The 24,231-nt window shown below is 36.2% G+C and overlaps 1 protein-coding gene across 2 annotated transcripts; it reads left to right on the plus strand.

Annotated features, from left to right (window-relative positions):
* The first annotated feature begins 209 nt into the window (after positions 1 to 209).
* LOC140141286 (uncharacterized) lies at positions 210 to 22,418 on the plus strand. 2 transcript variants are annotated; one of them, XM_072163111.1, is made up of 8 exons: positions 210 to 600; positions 8,392 to 8,461; positions 8,949 to 9,001; positions 15,389 to 15,517; positions 17,740 to 17,936; positions 18,489 to 18,566; positions 18,963 to 19,173; positions 21,820 to 22,418. In XM_072163111.1, the coding sequence occupies exons 1-8, from the start codon at positions 393 to 395 to the stop codon at positions 21,864 to 21,866; spliced, it is 993 nt and encodes a 330-aa protein (XP_072019212.1). In that variant the 5' UTR covers positions 210 to 392; the 3' UTR covers positions 21,867 to 22,418. The 2 variants fall into 2 exon arrangements, with proteins under 2 accessions (XP_072019212.1, XP_072019213.1); XM_072163112.1 differs by lacking the exon at positions 15,389 to 15,517.
* The last annotated feature ends 1,813 nt before the right edge of the window (positions 22,419 to 24,231 follow it).

The following is a 24,231-nucleotide window of genomic DNA, read 5'->3' on the forward strand; positions in this document are numbered from 1 at the left end:
GTGACTAGACTAAAATGGCTTCATTCATATCATTTGTACTTTTATTTTCAAAAATTTTCCAAATTCTGAGGGGGTCACATCTCCTCCCAGACACCCCTTGCAAGCGCGACGGACGGCGCTGTCGCGCCCCATGAACAATCTTTCAACATTTTGATATTGCATCGCCCCCTATCAAAATACCCTGGCGCCACCCTTTGTATCAACAACTTGATCGTTGCTACAGCAGTGATGAACCCAGGACTTGACCTGACCCAAGTACGATCATACCAGTTATAGCATTGAAAAAAAAATCATAATACACGTTGAAACTCACAACCGTGCGAGACAAAACTATATCTAAAAAATTATACGTACAATATAAGCTATACAAAGCATAGTCTCCCGTAATAGATATGGAGACTTTAGATTCGAGTGATACAGGTAGAATTGTTTCGCAGGAGCGCGGTCATGGCGGTTCTGGTGTAAATATTAAGCTGCTTCTAATGCTGGTGGTTGTTGCAATACTATTGGCTTCAGTTGCTTTGGTTGTGGCTTTAATAAGCTTAACGCAGAATGGACATGGTGGAGGTGAAGCTAGAGTCACCATAACTGGACAAGAAGGTATGTAGGTTCCTTTAACTCTCGTAAACATCTACCAACAAGTTATTACCCCCCCCTTATTATGAGATATTAACTTAAAATCTATGCATCACAATTTAAAACTGAAATGGCAAAAGGAAACCCAGTTTTGTTTTGCAAAATTTTGTGTAATGACAAAGATCCCTATTCAAAATTAGAAGTCATATTGAAATGTCTCACTTAATCCAATATCCAGAAATATTCAGCGTTTTAATAGCTACATTTTTACCAAATATCAAATATGGTGTGTTTCCTATAAACGAACGTAGTATTCTTTCAAATATTGCACAGTACAGCTGGACGGTGGTGATAAAGCATCCATTTGTATGATGCACAGTGTCATCGTCCCGATATCTTCATGGCAGAAATCGCCATGGTTGAATCCACAGCCACGCATGGCCATTTTGTTCCGACCTGTTTAATTGTTTTGACACGCATAATGGGCCAAGGAACATCCGACTAAGGCTGCTGACAATATCAAGGTGACTGACCTCTCTGTGTGTGAGTGAGCATGGTATACGCCACGGGGTCATCTGCTTTTAGTCTGCCTCCACGATAGTCTCCTACACAGCCAGTTTGCGTCGGTCTGACACTCGTCGATCCTAACAAACATGTATGTTCGTGATAGCCAGCCTCCCGGGGTAAAAGCAAGGGGCGGCCAAAACGAAGGGGCGGCGGAAGAAGAAGGGGCGGCAAAAACAGGGGCGTCAAAAACGAAGGGGCGGCAAAAAGAAATAGTACAGAAAAAAGGGCGGAAAAAAATGGTACTATACATCCAAATTTTAGGGCGCCTAAAATCCTTTTTTTTTTCTTTTCTTTTTTTTTGCTCTTCACTTTTTCAAACCACTGAAGACAAATGTGTCAACCTTTTCGGGTTGTTGGGGAAGGGGCGGCAAAATTGAATTTTCCTCAGCCCCCCGGGGTAGGGGCGGCCACGGTACGCCACTGAATTAAACAATCTCGACAGAATCTATGAAAGTGTGGGTTGAACATGTTGAGGGGCCTAATTGTAGGCCTATTCAAGTTTGACATTTTTGTTAATATCGTCATGACTGTGTAATAAAGACAAATGTGAGAAAGATATTATATGATGAATCTGAACACATCGAAGTATAGTAATTTTGGTGTGTACAAATTTGAAATATAAACTTGAAGGGAACAACACAAAAGGTTGATGAAGTCCTAAACGAAAGCCCTTTCGATTGGGGGAGTGGGTCAAAAAGGCTAACTACGTTTAAAAAAATAGTTAAAAGTTATTTAAAGCCATAATGTACGATCTTTTAAAATGGGTTTGGTAATTTTTTTTTTTCAAAACTGATTTATTTTGTAATGTTTGCACATGCCAGTCCCAACTTACACGTAATGGGATTCAACCAAATTCATTGTGTTTTTAGGACAAAAGCAAATTTGAATTAAAATCCCCATTGCGGGCCCCATTAGAACACCACAGTTAAGCGGCTGAGATAGGGAGTGAGTTTTCTGTCACTTAAGGGTATGCGATGTATTGTTGGTCGAAGCAGCAAACAAAAATAGTTCACAGCATCTTGCGAATGGTAGTGAACTTTAGCAAAAATTGCATTGCTCAATTCATAGCGAGCGTGTAGAAGAATTCAAATATCACAGATATACTTTTTTAGGTCCTGTGGTTCTGGTTCTTGAGTTATGTTGTAAAGAGAGCTGAAACAACAACATTGTTGTAAAACGTACATAACTCATTTACAACAATAAATTAAGCAAGTTTTCAAAGTATATGATTTGTAGAATGAACTTTTGCAAAACACCAAAGTGTTATTTTTCAATAATATATTGATTCAGATAATGAAAATCGATTTTTTGGTTGCTTCGACCAACAACACCTCGTCTACCCTTAAGTTACCTCATTAGTTTGGATTAAAATGATCAGAAAACTTTCCTAATAATATTGCATAATTCTTTGGCAAAGAATAATCAAATTAAAATTTGACCGAAATCGGTAATTAACTTAAAAAATTATTAACACTACTATAAACGCAGTAAAAAGGAGCCATGTGCGTACGCATTTTTCCTTATTTCATTCAATGCCGAATATTTTCTATAGAATATGTAAATTGTTGACATGGAATGACTTATATAACTGGGATTTATGTATACATTATTTTTATTTAGGTATCCATGACTACTTGATTCATGAGAAAACACATGAATAATTTTCATAATGATCAAATTACCCGTTAATTCTGTATAAAAATAAAGTTCATTACACACTAGGATTTATGCAGGCCTATACATTATTTTTTCAAAGGTTTCCAAGACTACGTGATTCATGAGACGACACATGAATAATTTTCATAATGATCAAATTACCCGTTAATTCTGTATAAGAATAAAGTTCATTACACACTAGGATTTATGTAGGCCTATACATGATTTTTTCAAAGGTTTCCAAGACTACGTGATTCATGAGACGACACATGAATAATTTTCATAATGATCAAATGACCCGTTAAGGGAACTGGAATGAGCGTTTTGAGCGTTTCGACAGCATTTTTTGTGGGACATGAGAGCACATCAGACCTATCGAATTGCATTCTGAATACGAGGAATGTCTTTCTGATATTTTTCACATTTTGGAGATATAACAGTCCTCGAAGTAAATTTTATAAATTTAATGATATAGTCTTAAAGTGAATGTAGCTGGGAGGAAAAGCCGACGATCAATTGAAAATTTTGACCTTTCATATTGAAGATATGGATTTTTTTCCCAAAAGGCCTAATTATTTTGTGTGTTTTGGGAAAAAAATCCATATCTTCAATACGAAAGGTCAAAATTTTCAATTGATCGTCGGCTTTTCATCCCACCTACATACACTAATCATCAGATTTATAAAGTTTACTTCAAGTACTGTTAAATATCAAAATATCAATTTTTAATGATTTGCCATAAAATGTGTATTACATTGCGAATTTCAAAAAATCAAAATTATTTGATATCAGAAGGCCATTCTTCGTATTCAGAGTGCAATTCGATATGTCTGATGTGCTCTAATGTCCCACAATAAATACTGTCCAAACGTTCATACCCCTTCCCTTAATTCTGCATAAGAATTAAGTTCATTACACATGTTACAGGTAGACTTAGGACTATTAAATTTAGTTATGATAAAAATATGGAATGACTTCCTCTTCCATTTGTTGCAGTCATTAATTTTTTTTAATTCATAACCACACATTTTGTCCAAGGATTATAGAGGCCCTGCATGAAATTATCGATTGGCTCCAAACAAAGGATTTGAGCCGGTGTCCTTCACCGTAGTTATGGCGGAGTGGAGTCCATTCAATCAAATGTTGTCATCAACCTATTCGATCGTAGTGCATGGTTATGTGTGTGAGACGAACTGTCACGGTAGATTGCAATCATGCTTTTGTTGAATGCATTTTAGTAGTCCGCCATATTTACGGGATGATACGTCACATGCAAGGCATCTATAGAGGAATCCAAATTCACGCCTTCCTACACCTGACTAGCAGCCTTAAGTTGGGTCCCCGCCGGCTACAATGCATCCAAAATGTGTAATGATTCGGCCTTGGCGGAAATTTTAAACTGCATTCCATCACCCGTTTTACACCTTCCGCGAAAACACAGGTAGACAAAAGAATGTTTACAACACAATACAGTTCCAACAGTTGTGCAAATAAAAGCCGCCTTACACCTAGAGAAGGTCGAGGAGGGTTAATAGAATAATACAATAGAGATAATTCCGCAGGTAATCCCGTCGTATCTATTCATAGCTGTACAAAATTAATGGATGAACAAAAGGACTATGTATGCATAGATGCGACAGGATTACCTCTATTGTATATATTATTCTATTAACCCTCGTCGTCTTTGCATCTTCTCCAGGTGTTAGGTGGCTTTTATTTGCACAATCGGGCGCTCAAAACCCCAGGTTGGTGCTAGCGGGAAACCAAAGATGGCCGACCAAATCCTGACCATGACTCGTTGGATTCGTCTATAGACCTTAGCAAACATGGACACATAATGAATTAATTTACATAGTTTACAAACTTAATTCAGACAAAATAGGTAGCATATGAAATTATTGTAAATGATTTTAATTATGCACTTAAAAAGTAAAAAAAATGTGCAGCCAATGCAGTTTTTCATTATTTATTTCTAGCCCGGCGAGTTAAAAAGGTGGCCTACCCCTGCTTTAGATGGATAAGGAAGACACTCTCATCATCAATGACAGATATGAATAAATACGTTAACATCATTCCCAGTCATATAATAAACCAACAACAAAGATTAAATTGGGAAATTTTGCATCTTTGGCTCTGTGCGCCCCTGGGTACCATTCACGCGAAAGAGAGTTCAACAGAAAATTGAATGGATATAGACGAATCCAACGAGCCAAGTCATGGTCAGGATTTGGTAGGCCATCTTTGGGTCCCCGCAACACCAAAAAGCCGCTTAAAAATCAATGTTAGATTCTTTTGTGTTGTAAACTGTCATCATTCTTTGTCTACGTGTTACACGGGTGACAGAATGCAGTTTAAAATACCCAACAAGGCCGCATTATTTCACATTTTAGGTGAGATTGAGCTGACGGGGACCCAACTTTGGCAGCCATTAAGGTATAGGAACGCGTGAAATTGGATTCGTCTATAAGACACATAACAACAAGCTGATTGAATATCATAATTGCTAAATATTCAAAGGAATCATTAATATGACTTGTATACAGTAAAAATATCAGTACAAAAGTAGCTATGGGTACCGCAAACCGGTGTAAATAGGGACAGGGGGTATTTATTTATTTATTTATTAAAACTTCTTTTGCCTGGGTTACAAAACTCAGTGTAAACACTGTTTTTCTCTTTGGCACAGGGGTCAAACTTATATAAAATTGCACAATTTAACAAAATTAGGAATACAATAAAAACTAGACCAGCTAGTCATAAAATGTGCATACAACATACTGCAGTTACTGTCCGTTTTCCTATAACCAATACACAGAGCTCTCACAATTGACGCGTGACCTCTACAAGTAGTGTATGTTAGAAGTATAGGCAATTGCCTTGAAAAATAACCGGCCAATATTTAAAGTATTCTCTGAAATTCTAGAAAATATAGTTTTGTAACATGTTCTAAATTTTTAGCTAATTTAGGTGTTTGGAAATATTCGCACTTTTGTGTTTTAGGAAGGATATGTAAACGACAGATAACACCAAAAAATATGAAGAAATTATTTCCAAACCGTCTAAAGTCTGTAAACCATTATGCTTCTCATTTTCAAGAACGCTGGTTAACAATAAGCAGACTATTGTCTCATTTCGTAAACAAAAGCCCACACAGTATTGTTACCTTGCGTTCGCTTTATAATCGTTCACCCAACTGAAACTATAATACCAGCTCATTGCTCATTGCACAGGTAAAACAGAAACATGTGTAGTGTGGATTTAACCAGAGAAGATCTGATTTAATCAGTTGAGCTGTTTTCAATAAGTGTTATCTTGGTTTAATAGCTTTTAATGGGGTTTAAGTCCTGCAAAGGTCGTGGTGAATTCTACTGTAGACATGACTGCATCATGAGGTATCTTCTATCCAGTGATACCAATATAAGTACAAACATTCCCCGTATGAATATCGCGATGGCTTAATAATGTGAGTGCGCCCTCGTAAAATCACAAATATTATACGCAAAATATAGGCCAATATTGTCATTTCTGCTTTAAAATCCTCCAGTTTTTGCAAAATATTACAGGGAAGACTATTTATAACTTATATATATCAAAATTAAAGTCTAGAGCCTCAGAACAACCAGTAATTTCTACACAAAAGCCCAAAATCAAAAATGCATGATATGGTTATACACGTAGTTGAAGGCATATTCGACCTCATATACAACTCTTTGCGCAGTGGTAGAACATTTTGGATTTAGCATACAGCCGAAAAGCTGAAAATACCCGTTTGGAGGGATGATATCAATAATTCGTGCACATTCATTTCTATATATACATTTTCAAATGAATGCTCAAGAATGTTCTAAATTTTTAGAAGGACCAATGGAATGGTACCAAGATTTTCAAACGCCGTTTGACTCAGAACAGCATTTTTGCGTTTTCGTTACTCTGCCGTGTTCATAACGTCTAGACCATTAAGGTTTAATAGGATCCCAAAAATTTGGCATGTGCAGGGGGAGATTTTTTGGCAAGCCGTGAAGAGGGGGGGGGGGTGCGATTTTTGGTAGGCCGAAGGAGGAGGAACAAGCATTTTTGGCACACCGTTTGGAAATTTTGCCCTCCCCAGTGGCTCATAATTATTGCACAGCTCCTTAATATCTGCTGAACACATCTTCCAAACACGAATGGTTTGCTTTTCCAACTTGTTGTTTATTAAGTTTTAAAAATTGACCTCCAAAATACTGCAAACTTTTGTCTGTATTCATTTATACTAGTTTCACGGTCATTGGTTTTAGGAACAATAACACGAAATCTGTTCAGTATATTGTAATAATGGGGATTCAATGACCCCTTGAGATCTGGTGAGATATGTCTCACGCGATCTGTTCATTATACATATAACCTAAACCTATTCAATTTTGTACAAATGACTATATTTGGTTATATTTTATAGGAATTTTCAACGAGCTCACAAAAATATAGCCTGTTTAGTCATTTTAGGCGATATTAGCAACTTTAAGTTATAAATTGACTATTATTCTGGAAAATGCGCGAGAAGTGTGCAAATTTGTTTGAAATTTTAGGTTAAAATAATAAAGTTAGGGGTCGTCGGATATGGATGGGGTTGCCCAAAGTGGCAAGGGTTGCCCCTTCGTCTACGGGCCTGGACACATGGATATCCTTGAAGATAACCAAAGTTATTTACAGTCTATCGAATCCATTAATTCGAATTAAACAATTCATCAGGTGGCCATTTCTGGAGTTTTCTAGAAACATGAGAAAGGGTGTATTGAAGTGTTAAGCGCGGTCAGCGCATACTTTTGACATTTCTTCTGAAAATAACCATACGGTAGATGCTATATTTAAAGCATCCCTATTGAGTTTGTCGAATGGCATAGAAATATTTTAAGCACCGATTTTTAATTCTCACTGCACTGATTTTTAATCTCACTGTACAAACGTTCCAGGAGACACGTTAAAATAGCCGCTGCCAGTGGAGCTGAAGTAAAGGTGGATATTACCACCTCTTCAACAGCCCAAAAAGGTTAGCCAGGTTTTTTCGATGGTTTAAAAGTGAAGAGCAAAAAAAACAAGAAAAACAAAAACAAAACAACCAACAACAACAAAAAAGAGCACAAAAAACAAAACAAAACAACAAAAGGGGGATAATAGGCGCTAGCAACCTAAAAACATTCTATTTGTTTCACAATTGTTGAACATTTTTTTAACATACTTTTCCGCACTTTTTACAAAATTTTTTTTTGCCTCCCTTCTTCTTCGGCCGCCCCTCCTTTTTGCAGCATCCTGCTTACTCCGTGGGCCTCTTGCCCCCAAAGTCCCTCCGCCCATACGCGCATGAATGGTGTATTCCAGGACTAGCATGAGTCCCTCGGCCCCGATCTCGAAACTATTAAACATGGCGGAACAAAATGGCCGTTTCTCATCTGCAAGCATAACCCGATGACCGTGCGTAAGCAGTTGAAGCACTGGTTGATAAGTCTATTCCAGGACAAGGTTTCTTATGTTATTGCATTAGTTTATACCTGATATTCATTAGATTATTAATATTCATTGGTTATTGATACCAATATATTTGTCTTCATCTCCTAGGATCCGATTCGAAACAAGATAAGATATGGAATATTGCGACTGGACACATGACAAGCAATAACATATACATGTAAGAAAATTAGTATTTAGTAAAATGATGATTGAACGTCGGTTTTTCTTGTATTATATTCACGATACTCAGTTTCTTGAAGGGCAAAACTTGAACATATCCGATGACTGAGTTTAAAACTCCAGCGAACGAGTGATGTTTCAAATAATTATACCTTCCTTCCAAAACAACTGAATTAATATTATAATACTTGCCTATGCATATTCCAACGGTCCCATCGACTGAAGTAGGAATTCAAGTTCAGCTGCGACAATTTATGTATTTACTTTATTTATAACATTGGGCATAAGCCATGCAAAACCGAATAGGGTGAGGCTCATAGGCCACTGAACTACGAATTAAGAGGCAAATGATTAAGTTAGAAAACAAGGCCACTGATAAAACAAGTGGTTGTGAGAATAATTTCAAGTCATATCACTCCCAGAGTCTAATTTCAATTATGGATGATCTAGTCAATTATATCATCATCTAATATGATTTTTTGCAGCGATCAGCCATCGGGGCAGTTAAAAGGATTTAATGTGGACCTTATAAACGCAGGTAGGTGTTTAATTTTTACAAATGCTGGTATGAAAGTATCAACAATATTTACAATTAATTATAAAAATGGTAAAAGCAACAAAAAAGTATTGGTTTTTTTTTGTTAAGTAATTATCCGGCATAAACCTTGCTAGTGCGTATAAAAAACATTAGGTACTTAATTGCTGCATTGATACTTAAGTTTGAACATTTAGGAAACGGATATCTTAAAATAAAACGCTGTCAGTTCAGTGACTTGTCAGGAAAATCAATAACTACATAAGTTAACTATATCAATGGTATTGATAACTGGTTCACGCTTGGTTTGCACCTGTTACCTACCAAATGACTATGAGCGTGTTTATAGTGAATATACCGTATTTTTAGTATACCGTATACGATAATCCTTGTATATATACCGATACCCTTGCTGTTTATAGTGAGACACAGTTACCGCACAAATTATATACCAACTAACATTATCGTACATTTGCTATGACCCCGAGGTCACACGGGGTATGTGTAAATATTGTGGCGCGAGCTATAAACATTCAACAATATGATCATGGCGGTGAACATGTAGCTTCTGTTTTGATAACTCTTGGGTGTGAGAATTGTTCCGACTGTCCTGCGCGCATCCTACGCATCATAAAGCTCCTACTTCCGGTATTACCGCACACAATTTATACTGGTGTGTTTATAGTGCAAATACACATATCCTTCGGTTGAGAAGGATATCGATGTACCATACATACATATACTGCTAGTGTTTATAGTGGGCAAGTATCCGGATAATTTCTGATCGGATAGAAATTATACCGCAATGTACCACATCATATTCTCCCACTATAAACACGCTCATATAAATGTTTATAGTATTACCGGAAGTAGGAGCTTCTACATGATGCGTAGGATATGCGCGCAGGACATTCGGAACGATTCCCACCCCCAAGAGTTATCAAAACGGAAGCTACATGTTCACCGCCATGATCATTTTGTTGAATGGGCTGTTTATAGCTCGCGCCGCAATATTTACACATTCGCCGTGTGACCTCGGGGTCATTGCAAATGTACGATCATGTTAGTTGGTATATAAATTGTGCGGTAACTGTGTCTCACTATAAACAGCGAGGGTATCGGTATATATACAAGGATTATCGTATACGGTATACTCAAAATGCGGTATATTCACTATAAACACGCTCTATGAGCGTGTCTATAGTGGTTGTGTACGGAAAGATTATAATGCAATAACAATAGATTTCGCAGTACTTATACGCTAATATACGCTAAATACCGGATAATCTGGCTCACTACTTTTTTTTATATTTTATTTGGGGTCATTAAGGGCATACTACACCCATATATTGGTTTGATTGGTCTAAAAAATATTTTTTTCATTTATAGCTAGGCGATATATGCACGGATCATGTGAAATTTAAATAGTTTCTTTTACACATTGTAGTAAGTCATTTTAGCCCTATATATTTTTTTTTTACTGTGTATCCTAGTAACTCAGATCTGTGTTTCATAACAAACTATAATTTATTATTTTCAACATGTTCAAGTAGGGTACATGAATAGAATACATTAAATCTATAGTGGTGCATGCAAAATATATAACACTGAATAAATTAAATAAACACTTACACAATGGATGAATAGTCATTAGTCAATTTAATTATATAATGTGTTGTTAGGAGAAGAAAAGGCTATTAGGTCACCGTATGTCAGGTTATAGGTCAATTGGTTCAGGACTTCAGGTCAAATTTAAGCATCAATTTTGAATACACATGTAAGAGTCTGTGATATCATAATGAGGAATAATTTTCATATTCTGTCTTTAACTGGATATATATCGAGAAGTGCAAGGTGGATATACTAATATACCTTGGGATGTAAATGGTGAGTACAATTTAGAATGCCTAGTTGACATGGATTTCACAAATAAATATAAAATAGTTACCAAAATCACAAAAGCTAAGCTTACGGAAAACTACCCAATATGGTGGTATAGGTGACAAGAAATACAATTTTTTCAACATTGCTGCAGTATGGTTGTGGTAACCTGTTACCTGGGGCTTAATTATGTTTCAGTGAAATAATGTCGCAAGTTAAAAATACAAAATATAGCTCAACATTGACAATAGAAGCATTTTAACCAGTTCCTTTTTTGATAGTTGTGGAGCACCAAGTTCATGAAGTCATAAAAGAAATCAGGAACCACTTGTTCCCATTTTACATATCAACTTTATTTCCCTAACGTGTTAGCAACACATATCCAAAATTTTAACGAAATCCGTTGATAGTAAGCTTTCCAAAATGAAGTGAATTTAAATCATCAGTGATGTACCACCTTTTGGCTTCTACTTTTAAAAGCATGTAAGCTACGTTGATACCGATGCCACCAATAAAACGAGAAGATTTGCCCCTTCATTTTGCATACCACTTTGTCCAATTTTTTTGTAATTTCTTCACAAAATGCAAAAAAAAAATCAATGGGTGTAGTACCCCCTTAAACAAAATGTGATGGCCTCAATAGCCCGAAATATAACGCAACTTGTTATCTAGCAGGGTGTTTATAGTGAATATACCGCATTTTCAGATACCGTATACGATAATCCTTAACTGTATATGTACCAATACTCTTGCTGTTTATAGTGAGACACAGTTACCGCACAAATCATATACCAACTAACATTATCGTATATTTGCAATGACCCCGAGGTCACACGGTGAATGTGTAAATATTGTGGCGCGAGCTATAAACAGCCCATTCAACAATATGATCATGGCGGCAAACATGTAGCTTCTGTTTTGATAACTCTTGGGTGGTGAGAATCGTTCCGAATGTCTTGCGTGCATTCTACGCATCATGAAGAAGCTCCTACTTCCGGTAATACCGCACACAATTTATACTGGTGTGTTTTCTTTCATGACTTTTCATGACTTTTTGCCAAAGTGAAAACTTTTCGAAATATATCCTAAAAACCGGGTGTCAAGTTATTTGGACAGACAATAGCAGTATATGTATGTACGGTACATTGATATCCTTCTCAACCGAAGGATATTGTGGCGAGATATTCCCACTATAAACACACCAGTATAAATTGTGTGCGGTATTACCGGAATTAGGGGCTTCTTCATGATGCGTAGGATGCGCGCAGGACATTCGGAACGATTCTCACCCCAAGAGTTATCAAAACAGAAGCTACATGTTCACCGCCATGATCATATTGTTGAATGGGCTGTTTATAGCACGCGCCACAATATTTACACATTCCCCGTGTGACCTTTTGGGTCATTGCAAATGTACGATAATGTTAGTTGGTATATAATTTGTGCGGTAACTGTGTCACACTATAAACAGCAAGAGTATCGGTACATATACAAGGATTATCGTGTACTGTATACTCAAAATGCGGTATATTCACTATAAACACACTCAGTGATACATGATTCGCATTAGGGACCGTTCATTATTTCCACCGGAGGGGCCGGGAGAATACATGGGGGGTCAGATGGTTTTGTCGGGCAAAAGGGGGGTCAGATGGTTTTTAGTTATTGAAAGGGGGGGTCAGATGGTTTTGCATCTCAAAAATCCTGGAGCTTCCGGGGCTTCGCCCTGGACCCCCATCTGGAACATTGCCCCTTGACCCCTGACCATTAGATTTGCGCTTTGCATGTCGGCCGACACTTTGGTCCTAGTCCGGACGGACTTAAGTCGGGCCTCAACCTGTTTTTCACCTGCCACGGTGTGAATTGACATAAATTTGCACCAAAAGTAAGTAATTTATTATAACATTTTGAAAAAATGGGTCATTGGGTAAAATTTGCTGAAATAAGATAATTTTGAACCATATTTCATAATTATACATACATGTACACTGCCATTTTCGTAATAGAGAATTAAGAATAATCAAGCTGCTGCACAGTAATGCTGTGGTCAGACTCTTCTTTGTTCTTTTACAATGAAAAGAGACAACTACACCACCCCAAACCGCTCCCCCCAATACACATCCACTATCAAACCCCACCCCACACAGGTGTCATTTCCATACCCTAGTTAAACTACAAAGACTCGCCCAAACCACCATGACAGTAAACTTAGGCAATGTATTCAAATACATTATAGAAAAATAACATCATCATCATCATCATCATCATCATCATCATCATCATCATCATCATCATCATCATCATCATCATCATAATAATATAATACTAATAGAAATTCACCCTTTCAGAAATTAAATATGGTTGTGTGGTCCCCGCCCCCCCCCCCCCAATATTTTGCCAGGGGGATGCTCCATACAATCATCCCCCAATGTTGACGCCTGAATATAGGTTTCTGACCACATATTTGCCCATTTTAGCCCCAAAAGTGCAAATTTCCGTGCGGTTTGCGCACATATATTCCACTTTTGCACCATATTTCATCAGTTTAGTGGGCTTTTCTTCGTGGGCTTCCCGCGCATTTGTACCATAAACTTATTTTGTCGCCAAAAGGTGCTGGATTCACTATACTTCAAGAATTTTTTTCCAACCCCATCCCCAGCCCCCATGTCAAAAAGAAATCTACGCCACTGTACATCACTGATTTATGGTAAGATGTCACTTTAGAACTACTTTTTATTCATTTTAATATACTGATGAAGAAGATTTTGCAACTCATTCATTTTACACCAAGTATCAACATGTATGAGAAGTTGATGCATACTTACAATTTTAAGAGATTGAAAATTAATAAATCAGCTTGATAGTTTATTAAACTCATTTGATTTTTTATATTCTGTATGATTGAATTAAATGACAACTTAAAAAATGAAATAAATTCGTTTTACAGCCATTTTACATAAAACTAATGAATTATAATAATTTTGACCACAAGTTTCCAAACCTGCCACTTGAAAGATTGTTCTTGGTGCAAAAAAAATGTAGTGGTATGGATAATATCACTGTGGTTTGTTCAGGGACCTGTGGTATTGCTATTGAAGTACATGTACATGTACTAGCTGGAGCAAAGGGTAGCAGTTTGAACCAAAACTGTGTACATGCATGTGAAATAAATAATATTTTTAAAAAATAAATTAAGTTAAAATACCCTGTGGGGTTCTACCTAGTTGAAGGTATATGAGGACGTGCCACGATTTTGGAGTCCTTTTCAGCGATTTTGGTATATTGATGGGTACCCAATTACTGCAATTAGGGTAAATTTAGGTGCTTTTTGTGAAGAATTGGTATACTGATAGGCGGGTGGCAAAAATAGTAAAGGCATAATTTGTCAGCCTGATATGTGGCAGTGACGTGATGCGTTGAGGCAGCTGATCCATGCGCGCATCTATTGCGCGTCATTGCGCGTGTGCATACGTCAGGTGGGGGGGGGGGTCATATGATTTTCATGTAGCTCGGGGGGGGGGGTCATATGGTTTTTATTATCAGAGAAGGGGGGGTCATATAGTTTTCGGCAGTGACTTTCTGTCTGCTCCCGGCCCCCTCTCCGGTAGAAATAATGAACGGTCCCTTATGTGCCTGAAAAAAAATACCATAACCAAAATTTTAAAAATACATAACGTATATTCGTATTTTTGTGATGGCATACATATCAGCCTGGTTGTGTGGAAATATTTCTAGTATTTGAGCGTAGACTTACTGTCACACCACCCCGAAGCTCCGGAGTAATTATTATGTAAAACCTATTGTTTAGCGTGCTGGTTTCAGATCATCTTTAGTTTAGCTTGTAGGTTTCAAATAATATGGCTATGAAGGGTATTTCGTGAAATATAATGAACGGGAGAAGAATATATAACGGTGAATACAGGGGGGGCAAGATCGACTGAATTTTAACGTCGTCATTGGTTTTACACGAAAACACGAAAATGTCTCAAATAATTCAAAAAGTGTACATGTATATTATCAAGCAATATTTTATCAGTCTAAATCCGTTTTTGTATGAATAACGCACGACATGTTATGATATATATTAAAATTTCCCCTCCATAACGCAATATCTCCGTGGTGTAGTGGATAGCATTGATACCTGTCACGCCGGTGGTCTGGTTCAATCCCCAGTCCCGGCAAAGAAAATATTTTTTCTTCTGACATTTATTTTGAATCCAAAATTATTTATTTTCATGTGAAAATGTATACATTGTACTGGGAAATATATTTTGTGCATTTTGTTCTTCTGTAACGGGGTCAATAAAGCTCAGGGAAAAATAATTGCGTCCATGCAACGTCCAAGCAGTGTTGCCGTCATATTGTCTTTTTTTGTTTACGCTATTGGCTGTTGTCGGCATTGAATGGATGTCGGCCACCATCGTCTGGGTAAATTGTAATGGGCACTAGAAGTTTATTGATAGATATTATTGAATTATGTTTCTAATGTTTTTTATGTTCTAATTATAGTTTGTCGATTAGCAAATAAGAACTGTCGTTTGGTGTATGACGTCTGGCAACGCTGTTGGGATTCAGAAAAAGGCCAACTACCAATGGGAGGCGTAGGTTTAATGAGTGGATGGTATGACGCATGCGCGGGTAAGAGATTGGTTAGCACCTACTCCTCTTTTCGCCAAACGCCAAGAGTTTCTAGAATGCTGTTAAAATAAATAATTTATTGCACATTCTAGGGAAACGTAGTTACATTTTTGAAATAACCGAGTGAGAGGGTTTTCAATAAAAAAAATTTCCTGTCAAAACTGAAGCATCCTCTGTATAAAAGAAAATATGAATATTAACTGCACATCATAATTATATAACGATTCGTGATACCCAATTGTGGCACATTTGATGTAGTTTATGAGGCAGATAATTTTATTTCAATTTTATATACGCCAAAATATTTTTTTTTTGTATATTCCATGTAAAAATTACATTAGACCCCGCCAAAGATTACTGTTTCGTTTTTATGGTAATCTAATCTTTTATTTCCTGAAATAAAATTAGGGGTCTAATGTGAATTTCTTGTATAAATGATAAAAACATGATAGAAAAATGTTAGGCTGCATTATACTGACCGACGTGGAGTGGTATGGTTAGCACCCCAAGACGTTTCATTGCAATTTGCATACACTTAGATACACATTAGATAGAGACAATTACTCTTGATTTCCCCGAAATGATGAAAAGTTTTTGAAAAGGATTCCGTTTAGAATGTTGATATTTATTACGGATATTTCTGTTTGTTAATTTATGAGCTCTATTATCTAATAATTTCACCGAGGTCGCTTTCAAAAATCCCTTTATTTATAAGTTATAAAGGTATAATTTTTGGAACCAATTAAATGCCCAACATTTTGTTGATTTTAGACACTAGACACTATCGGATGGATACAGTTTATACTACTTTTTTTGGGTACGAATGGAAACTCAGTTGTGTACTGAAATACATGATAGACGACCACAGATGAACTTAAGCGATCTGGAATGAGCGTTTTGAGCGTTTCGACAGTATTTTTTGAGGGACATGAGAGCACATCAGACATATCGAATTGCATTCTGAATACGAAGAATGTCTTTCTGATATCAAATAATGTTCATTTTTTTGAAATTTACGATATAATACATATTTTATCACAAATTATTAAAATTTGATATTGTTCACATTTTTGATATATAACAGTCCTCGAAGTAACTTTTATAAATCTAATGATATATTCTTAAAGTGTATAAAGCTGAGAGGAAAAGTCGACGATCAATTGGAAATTTCGACCTTTCATATTGAAGATATGGTTTTTTGTTGGTGTTTTGGGGAAAATATCCATATCTTCAATACAAAAGGTCAACATTTTCAATTAATCGTCGGCTTTTCATCCCACCTACATACACTTTAAATATAAATCATCAGATTTATAAAGTTTACTTCGAGTACTATTAAATATCAAAAGTATCAATTTTTAATCATTTGCCATAAAATGTGTATTACATTGAAAAATTCAAAAAATCAAAATTATTTGATATCAGAAGGACATTCTTCGTATTCAGAATGCAATTCGATATATGTCTGATGTACTCTAATGTCCCACAATAAATACTGTCCAAACGTTCATACCCCACCCCTTAATGTGCACTAAATGACCTTACCTGTTTACTGTATGACCACACAGTCGACTTTTGCGTTTGTAAATCTGATATGCCGTCCATGTTTGTCTACTGGCACCTGTTATTTCGTAATTGACTATAATATCATGGTCAAAATAAGAATATATTAAATGTTCTTTTGGTCAGTATCCTCTAACTCAGTAATTCTCCTTAATTTGCATTTCCCATTGATACGCACTATATTTGATAAACAGGTCTGAATGTGAATGACAGCCACATTAATGAAGTTTGAAAATCTCTCTCTTATGGACTAAAAGCCATAATGTACGATCTTATAATATGAAAATGGTTATTTTTTTGTTCAAACCTGTTTTTTGGCATATTTGTAATGTTTACACATGTCCTAACTTGCACTTAAATGGAATCAGCCAACTTTGTTGTGTTTGTAGGTCAAAGTTCGTCATAATATGACTTTATGTCCTCTATAGAACTGCATGTTAAACAGCCAAAATAAGAAAATAAGCAGTAGAGTTTCTTTCACTTTACATTGTTATTTCAGCTGAACATTAGCTTCAAGTTTTGAGACTTAAGGTAAAACCTTCAATAGAAATGACTCTTTTCCACTCCATTACATAATACCCGTCATTCCAATTGTTGTTTATTTTCTGTTTATTGTTGTGCTCGCTATGGACATTTTATACTGTTGCTCAAATTAACAGGATGGATAAAAGGTCACACAAGGGCTCGGACATTTCAATTCAGCAAACCATGGCAAAAGCCTGTAAACTATCATTTTATCGTCCAGACGGGAAACCCACGTGGATTCAACCCTACTGATGTAACTAATGTGACGTTTGGATTTGTAGATGGGTTTATCAATGATGAATTCTGTTTAGCTCGCCAAACTTCAATTACGGTACGTGACAATACACATGCGCGTATAATCCTTTTTTTTTTTTCTTTTTTTTTTTTTTTTTTGCTTCACTTTTTCAAACGACCGGAAATAAAATTGGGTCAACCTTTTCGGGCTGTTGATGAAGGGCGGCAAAATTGAATTTCCTTCAGCCCCCGGGGTAAGAGCGGCCACGGTACGCCACTGATACAAATCGAGGGTTGAGAGCCAGAAAGCCTTAACTTACAACGGATTCCTTTGTGAGTTAAGGCTTTCTGGGTCTCAACCCTCAAAATGCATAATCCCCTTCATACAGGGTGTCCCAGAAAACACAATACCGGGCGAATGAATTCGACGTAAGTCGAGAAATAGATATCAGAATCCCAAAACTTAAACATCAGCGTGTAGCCGATCTTATTCTGTATCTTATACGCCAATTTAATTGGAATTGGTTGACTGATTGCGAAGTAATGAGCGATTACATAACGCATGCGTCAATTCACTTCCATTTCCCTTTGCTTTTTGATGTTTTTAGCTTATTTTTTCCTTCCTTTCTTTTCTTTATTGCTTTGTTAGGGGTCTACACTGTCGACTTCACAGATACAACATTACCCACAACCTACAGACATGTTCAATGCTGTCCTTTCTGGCGAGGTAAGTCATCCCGTCATTCTTGTCTGCAAAATATTATTGCGAACCAGGGGCGACGCTAGGGGGGGGGACACCCCTATACCGAATTTTGTCGGCAAAAATTGACTGTTGTCGTCAAAACCATATGATTGTTGGCTAATGTGCAGTCAAAGCTATGTGATTGTCGGCAAATCGCAAGAGTCATAATAAGATTAATGTGTTACGAACTTTTGCCTTTGTTACGTAATAGACCTATTGCGAATGTTATAATGTTATAGTAGTTACTAATTTTAAAAAAAAACTAGTCGAAAAAAAATTGACTCCTACCCCCTGTATATTGTTATATAGTGCAATTGAATGTAATATTAAGGTAACAGAATTTATTAAGGGGAATAAATCTTGCATTTTATAATCTCTTAGGTGGATGTTTGTATAGCCGTCGGAAACAACTTGCCAACTGGTTTGACTCGCCTAGAAGACCCTGCAATGGACTGCCCGCTGGACGCATCAGGTGGTGGGCTTATGCTGCGTATGGATAATCCTCTGCTAGAATGGTGGGATCCTGCACTGGAACGACTCATACAAACATCAGAATATCATGAGATCTGCCAAGATATTATAGAGGAACACGGTATGTATCTCACAATTGTCATTTAATTTTTTGGAAGCGGTCGTTTTGATGTTATATCGTTATGAACACGGCAGAGTGCCGAATACGCAAAATTGCTGTTCTCGCGTTTGAAAATCTTGGTACTATTCCATTGGTCCTTCTAAAAATTTAGAACATTCATGAGCACTCATTTGAAATGTATATTATAGAAGTGAATGTACACGAATTATTGGCAATACTTGCATGTTCTTAAATAATCGATATATCCCTCAAAACGCGTTTTAACAGCTATTCGGCTTTATGCTGTATCCAAAATGTCTCTACCACTGCGGAGAGAGAGGCCGAATACGCATTCAAATACGTGTAAACCATAGCACGCATTCTTAATTTCAGTGGGGCTTTCGTGTAGAAATTACTGGTTGTCCTAAGGCTATGTAGACTTAACGTACTATTTAAGTTATAAATAGTCATCCCTGTAATATTTAGCAAAAACTCGAGGATTTTAAAGCAAAAATAACAATATTGGTCTATATTTTGCGTATGGTTTTCCGGGATTTTCCAATTTCACGGGCGCGCACTCACATTATTAAAAGCACAGCAATATCATGTGGGGAATGTTTGTATTTATTTTGGTATCACTGGATAGAAGATACCTACAGCTATACGTTGGTATCAAATATATTAGTATAGAACATGAAATATAGAAAATTCGGGGTTTCCTGCTATTCAATACTATAGATCAACATAATTTGTACAGCTAAGTATACGATTCGTCTCTCTGCCGAATTCATTTGCGATTCGTCCAAATCAAAATTTCATTCACTACCTCGGTGAGTAAGATTTACCATTCATTTTTGGTGGAAATAAAAGATAACCTGAAACATAATCATAAGCATACAAAAACTCAATTTGCTCAAAATTCTCGATTCGTCACTCTGCCGAATTCATTATGATCCGGTAATTTTATGCCTATGGGTGAAGTCCCTAAAACTTGGAGTCATGAGAGATATTCGGAATCACATTGGCACATTGATTTTTCATATGCGAGCTCCCATCTCCCGGGACAAATCAATATGTGACCATCCACCACAACTGAGCCCGGATGTCGCCAGTGCCCCTATTGAGATATGCTCCATTGAACTTAACAATAAACAATAGGAAATAAAGGATTTATTGACTGTTTTATTGATTTTTCACTACTTAAATGTCAAGTACTATAGACATGATATACATCATTTTAAAGCTAATTTCAAGCAGAATATTTTGGTTGAATATCTCAAAAATGATGATTGGCGACTTCAGGGCTCAGTTGTGCTGGATGGTCACATATTAGGGTTAAGGCTATGAATCCGGGCTAGGATAGATGTGTTGTGATATGATGATCATAATTCTCAGTTCTGAAAAGTAACACATTAAAATACACAGCACATAACATCAAATCATCGCTGTTCTGGCGAAACCTCGTAATTCCAATACGTTAAATATGTACAATACCGTAAAATGGGGGTAACTTCGGTCAGCGGGGTAACTTTGGTCGGTCAAATATATTTTTTTAAATGGTCATATTTTTGTACAGCAATTTTGTTTTTAGTCATATTTGGTGTCAATTTGTTAAGAAATATGTTTGAAAGAAATAATAATCGCTCATGTCCAATTTCCTCGAAATTTACGAAAAATTCGGGATTTTTGACCAAAAATGAACATTTTTTTACATTTTTTTCAGAAAAAATAAAAATCGATATTTGTGAGCAAGGATGTATGCGTGATTAATTTTGCAAGGGGTCAAATGTCACAAAAAACAACAACTTGTCCATATACAGCGAATATCTTCTTTTTTTTTTCTTCATGGAATGTAATACTCTGACCAAAGTTGCCCCAAATGCGGGGTAACTTTGGTCAGGCTATTTTTAACCCCTAGGGCACCCTTGCAAAATTATTAAAAAATCTTGTTCAACTTCAAGGTGTAGAAGGGAACCCTAATGTCATAAAAACGAGTTATAATTATAAATATAATTGGTTTCGTTTGGAAGCAGTGGTTCAAAAACTCTGAAAAGTGCCCAAAGTTACCCCCATTTTATGGTACAACATATTATATTGTACATATTTAACACCTAGCAGCTTTTGGAGTTACGAGGTTTTGCCAGAATAGCGACAAAACATTGAATTCCCGAAGTTCTTCCCAAAATTGAACAATTGCCGATCAGAAATCATTACCAAAGCCATAATGTACGCGTTCCGTCAAGTGTAAAATATGTAATTATTTAATAATTATAAATAATTGTTTGGATGGGTTTCTGTCCATTTTAAGCATAAGTATTAAGGTGAAGTGAACGAAACCCCATTGGCTATTTTGGCTGTGTAACATGGAGTTCTAGGGGGGGGGGGCAGAGTTAAAGTAATAATATGACTTTATGTCAAAATTGCTCTGTTGACAAACAAAACGGATTTAGCTGACTTTATTCAGGTACAAGTTGGGACTTTTGTAAACAAATAAATTATGCCAAAAGATCAAGTTTGAAACATAATTACCAATTTTATATTATATAATATCGTACATTATGGCTTTAGAGTTGTTTAAAAACAACTTACGTTTCTTGGTTTACATATTGCTATTGGCGAATAAGAGTAAATACCTCACACCTTTGTATTGTTTATTTTATCTTTCAGGTCATATGCCTGGTAGAGATCCCAAGGATCGGTGTTTCGGATATTAAAGTGTTATAATTAAAGACAGGGATAAAAAGAATTTATCGCGTCTGACGTCATCTGTCAATCAAATTCGAGCACGGTTTGTTTACAAGTGTCGTGATGATGACTTGCTGAACGCGACGGTATAACCGGGCGCCTTTTTGTTAATTTTGCACTTTCAAACATGCAAACCATCTCAAAAGTTAAGTCTTCATAGTAGGAAACTTTCTTTCGCGAAGGCACCATGTCAACAATGTCTAGAAAAGCTGCTTTTTGCCTTGTAAAAGTACGTAATTTTTCGCAATTTGCTGCTATTCCTTTTCTCCGATCAGCACCAGATAGATCGGTCTTCCTTTTACGCGCTATGAACCTGTGTAAACCAATCAAGGATCGTAATTGACAGTGATATCAGACGCGATAAATTCTTTTTATCTCTGTCTTTAATTATAGCTCAGTGAACTGTATACCATTATCAGTCTGGCCAACCTTGGCTCCTCAAACATTTCGTCACTTTTAGGCAAAAACAAGAAAAAGAAAAGAAAGTATGTCTCAGACACATTTGGTAAAAAAGCTAAGTGCTATGCAGCCAAGGCACAATATTTATTTACATTTTGATATTCAAATACATCAACATAGTAATATACATACACAGTGAATAGTTTTGTTTGTCTCTTTTACAATCATGGCGAAATGTGTACAAAAAAGACAAAGTTGAATCGCTATACGATACTGAAAAAAATATTTTTAAAAAACTTTTTAAAAAAACGACCAACGCGTAGCGCTAAGCGCTAAATTGTATTTCACATAGCAAGGCGCGCGGGTGTCTGAGACATACATTCTTTTGTTCTTGGCCTTAATTAGCTTCACCTGTTAATGTTTGAAGCCACAAGCTCGGTCAACGGGCTGTCGGCATTTTGTTCCATTTTGCTCCATGGTTTCCTATTGGAAGCCCATGTGAAAAGAGTTGCTTTTCGCATACATCTTGCCCTCCATCATCTAAATCTGCCCAAATATTCTTTAAGGTATATGACCAATATATTCAAGATTGTTTTGATGATGTACTTATGAGACCTCTGTAACAATCAACGACAAGTAATGCGGTATAATATTTATGTAAGCTCAGTTTTTATATGGTTTTATAATGTATGATCTGCGTGTATTTTAATGCTTTTATATGTTTGTCTCAGGGCCCTACTGAAAATCAACATTGTAATAATTGTTTATATATGGTTAATAAATAAATAATAAATAAATAAATAAATAACCCTGACCAATTACATTTGAAAAATATCCTCCCTCTATAGAAGATATTTCCAAAATCTTCCACAGGGGTAGTGTGGATTTTAAATTATATCGTTAAAGCAATCGTGATCAGACAATAAATTTCAAAATGTAAACAAGTGAGTGTGCCTCTTTCATACAGCTGATTATGCAAGCGTGTTTTAATATTTGAGCTTTAACAAAAATGCTTATATTATTCAAGGAAAAGAAATAAATTAAGAGTTCATTCATATATTTTCATGACTAAAGGGTTGTTTATGCCCGAGGGGCCGCTTGTTCATACATACCAGAACATTTTGTGAATCTTATTTCATCAAAATAATAACAAAACATTACAAGTAGCAACAAATATCATTTCGACCTCTTTTACCAGTTGAGACTGGTATTAAAAGACATAAGATCCTGTGTCATACACTGGGGTACACAAAAAGGCGGTTTTGTTACATTTTGATGTGCAGCTTGGACTTCAAAACAGTGTCACTTGAGTATTCCTTCACTTAGAAGATTCAATTAGGTCTTAAATTGAGGCTAATTTATTCTATATTACTCATGTTTTTATCCTGTTTTAAAATCATTTTAAATTATTTTCTTATGACGTTTGGCATGAAATGTGCCAAAGGTGGTTGAGGATTTATTTATTTATTTTATTCATATTTATCCAGGGTAGCCCAATTCAGCCGATAGCTGGTCTTACATGGGGCCCTGCAATACATTTACATAACATTAAAAGGCAACGATTTTCAACATGCAATTTATATAAAATATACAACTATTAGATACAAAATTAAAACACAGAATTATATACAATTTTCAAAGTAAAATAGAAATACATCATTAACAAGTACATGCACAATTTTTAAGACTTGAATCTTTGCTTGAAAGTCTGTATATTTATTGAACTTCTTACATCATTACTCAGTTTATTCCAAACCTCAACCCCACTGTATGAAAAAGATGATTTAAAGTACCCAGTGTCATAACCATTTGTGCAAGGCGGTAGAGCCAATAAATTGGACGCAGCTTGTCTGGTGTTCACAGTATGCTTTTCATGTACATACGAAAACCTGTTGATAAGGTACTGTGGTGATATATCGTTAAGACATTTAAACA

The sequence above is a fragment of the Amphiura filiformis genome, chromosome 19 (genome assembly GCF_039555335.1).
Source record: "Amphiura filiformis chromosome 19, Afil_fr2py, whole genome shotgun sequence".
In the NCBI taxonomy this organism is placed as follows: Eukaryota; Metazoa; Echinodermata; class Ophiuroidea; order Amphilepidida; family Amphiuridae; genus Amphiura; species Amphiura filiformis.

Excerpts from the sequence above, each read along its gene's own strand:
- LOC140141286 (XM_072163111.1), top strand. The coding sequence starts at position 393 with ATGGAGACTTTAGATTCGAGTGATACAGGTAGAATTGTTTCGCAGGAG. Across the intron at positions 17,937-18,488 it reads CTCGCCAAACTTCAATTACG|GGGTCTACACTGTCGACTTC; the intron begins GTACGTGACAAT and ends TTGCTTTGTTAG. Across the intron at positions 18,567-18,962 it reads ATGCTGTCCTTTCTGGCGAG|GTGGATGTTTGTATAGCCGT; the intron begins GTAAGTCATCCC and ends ATAATCTCTTAG.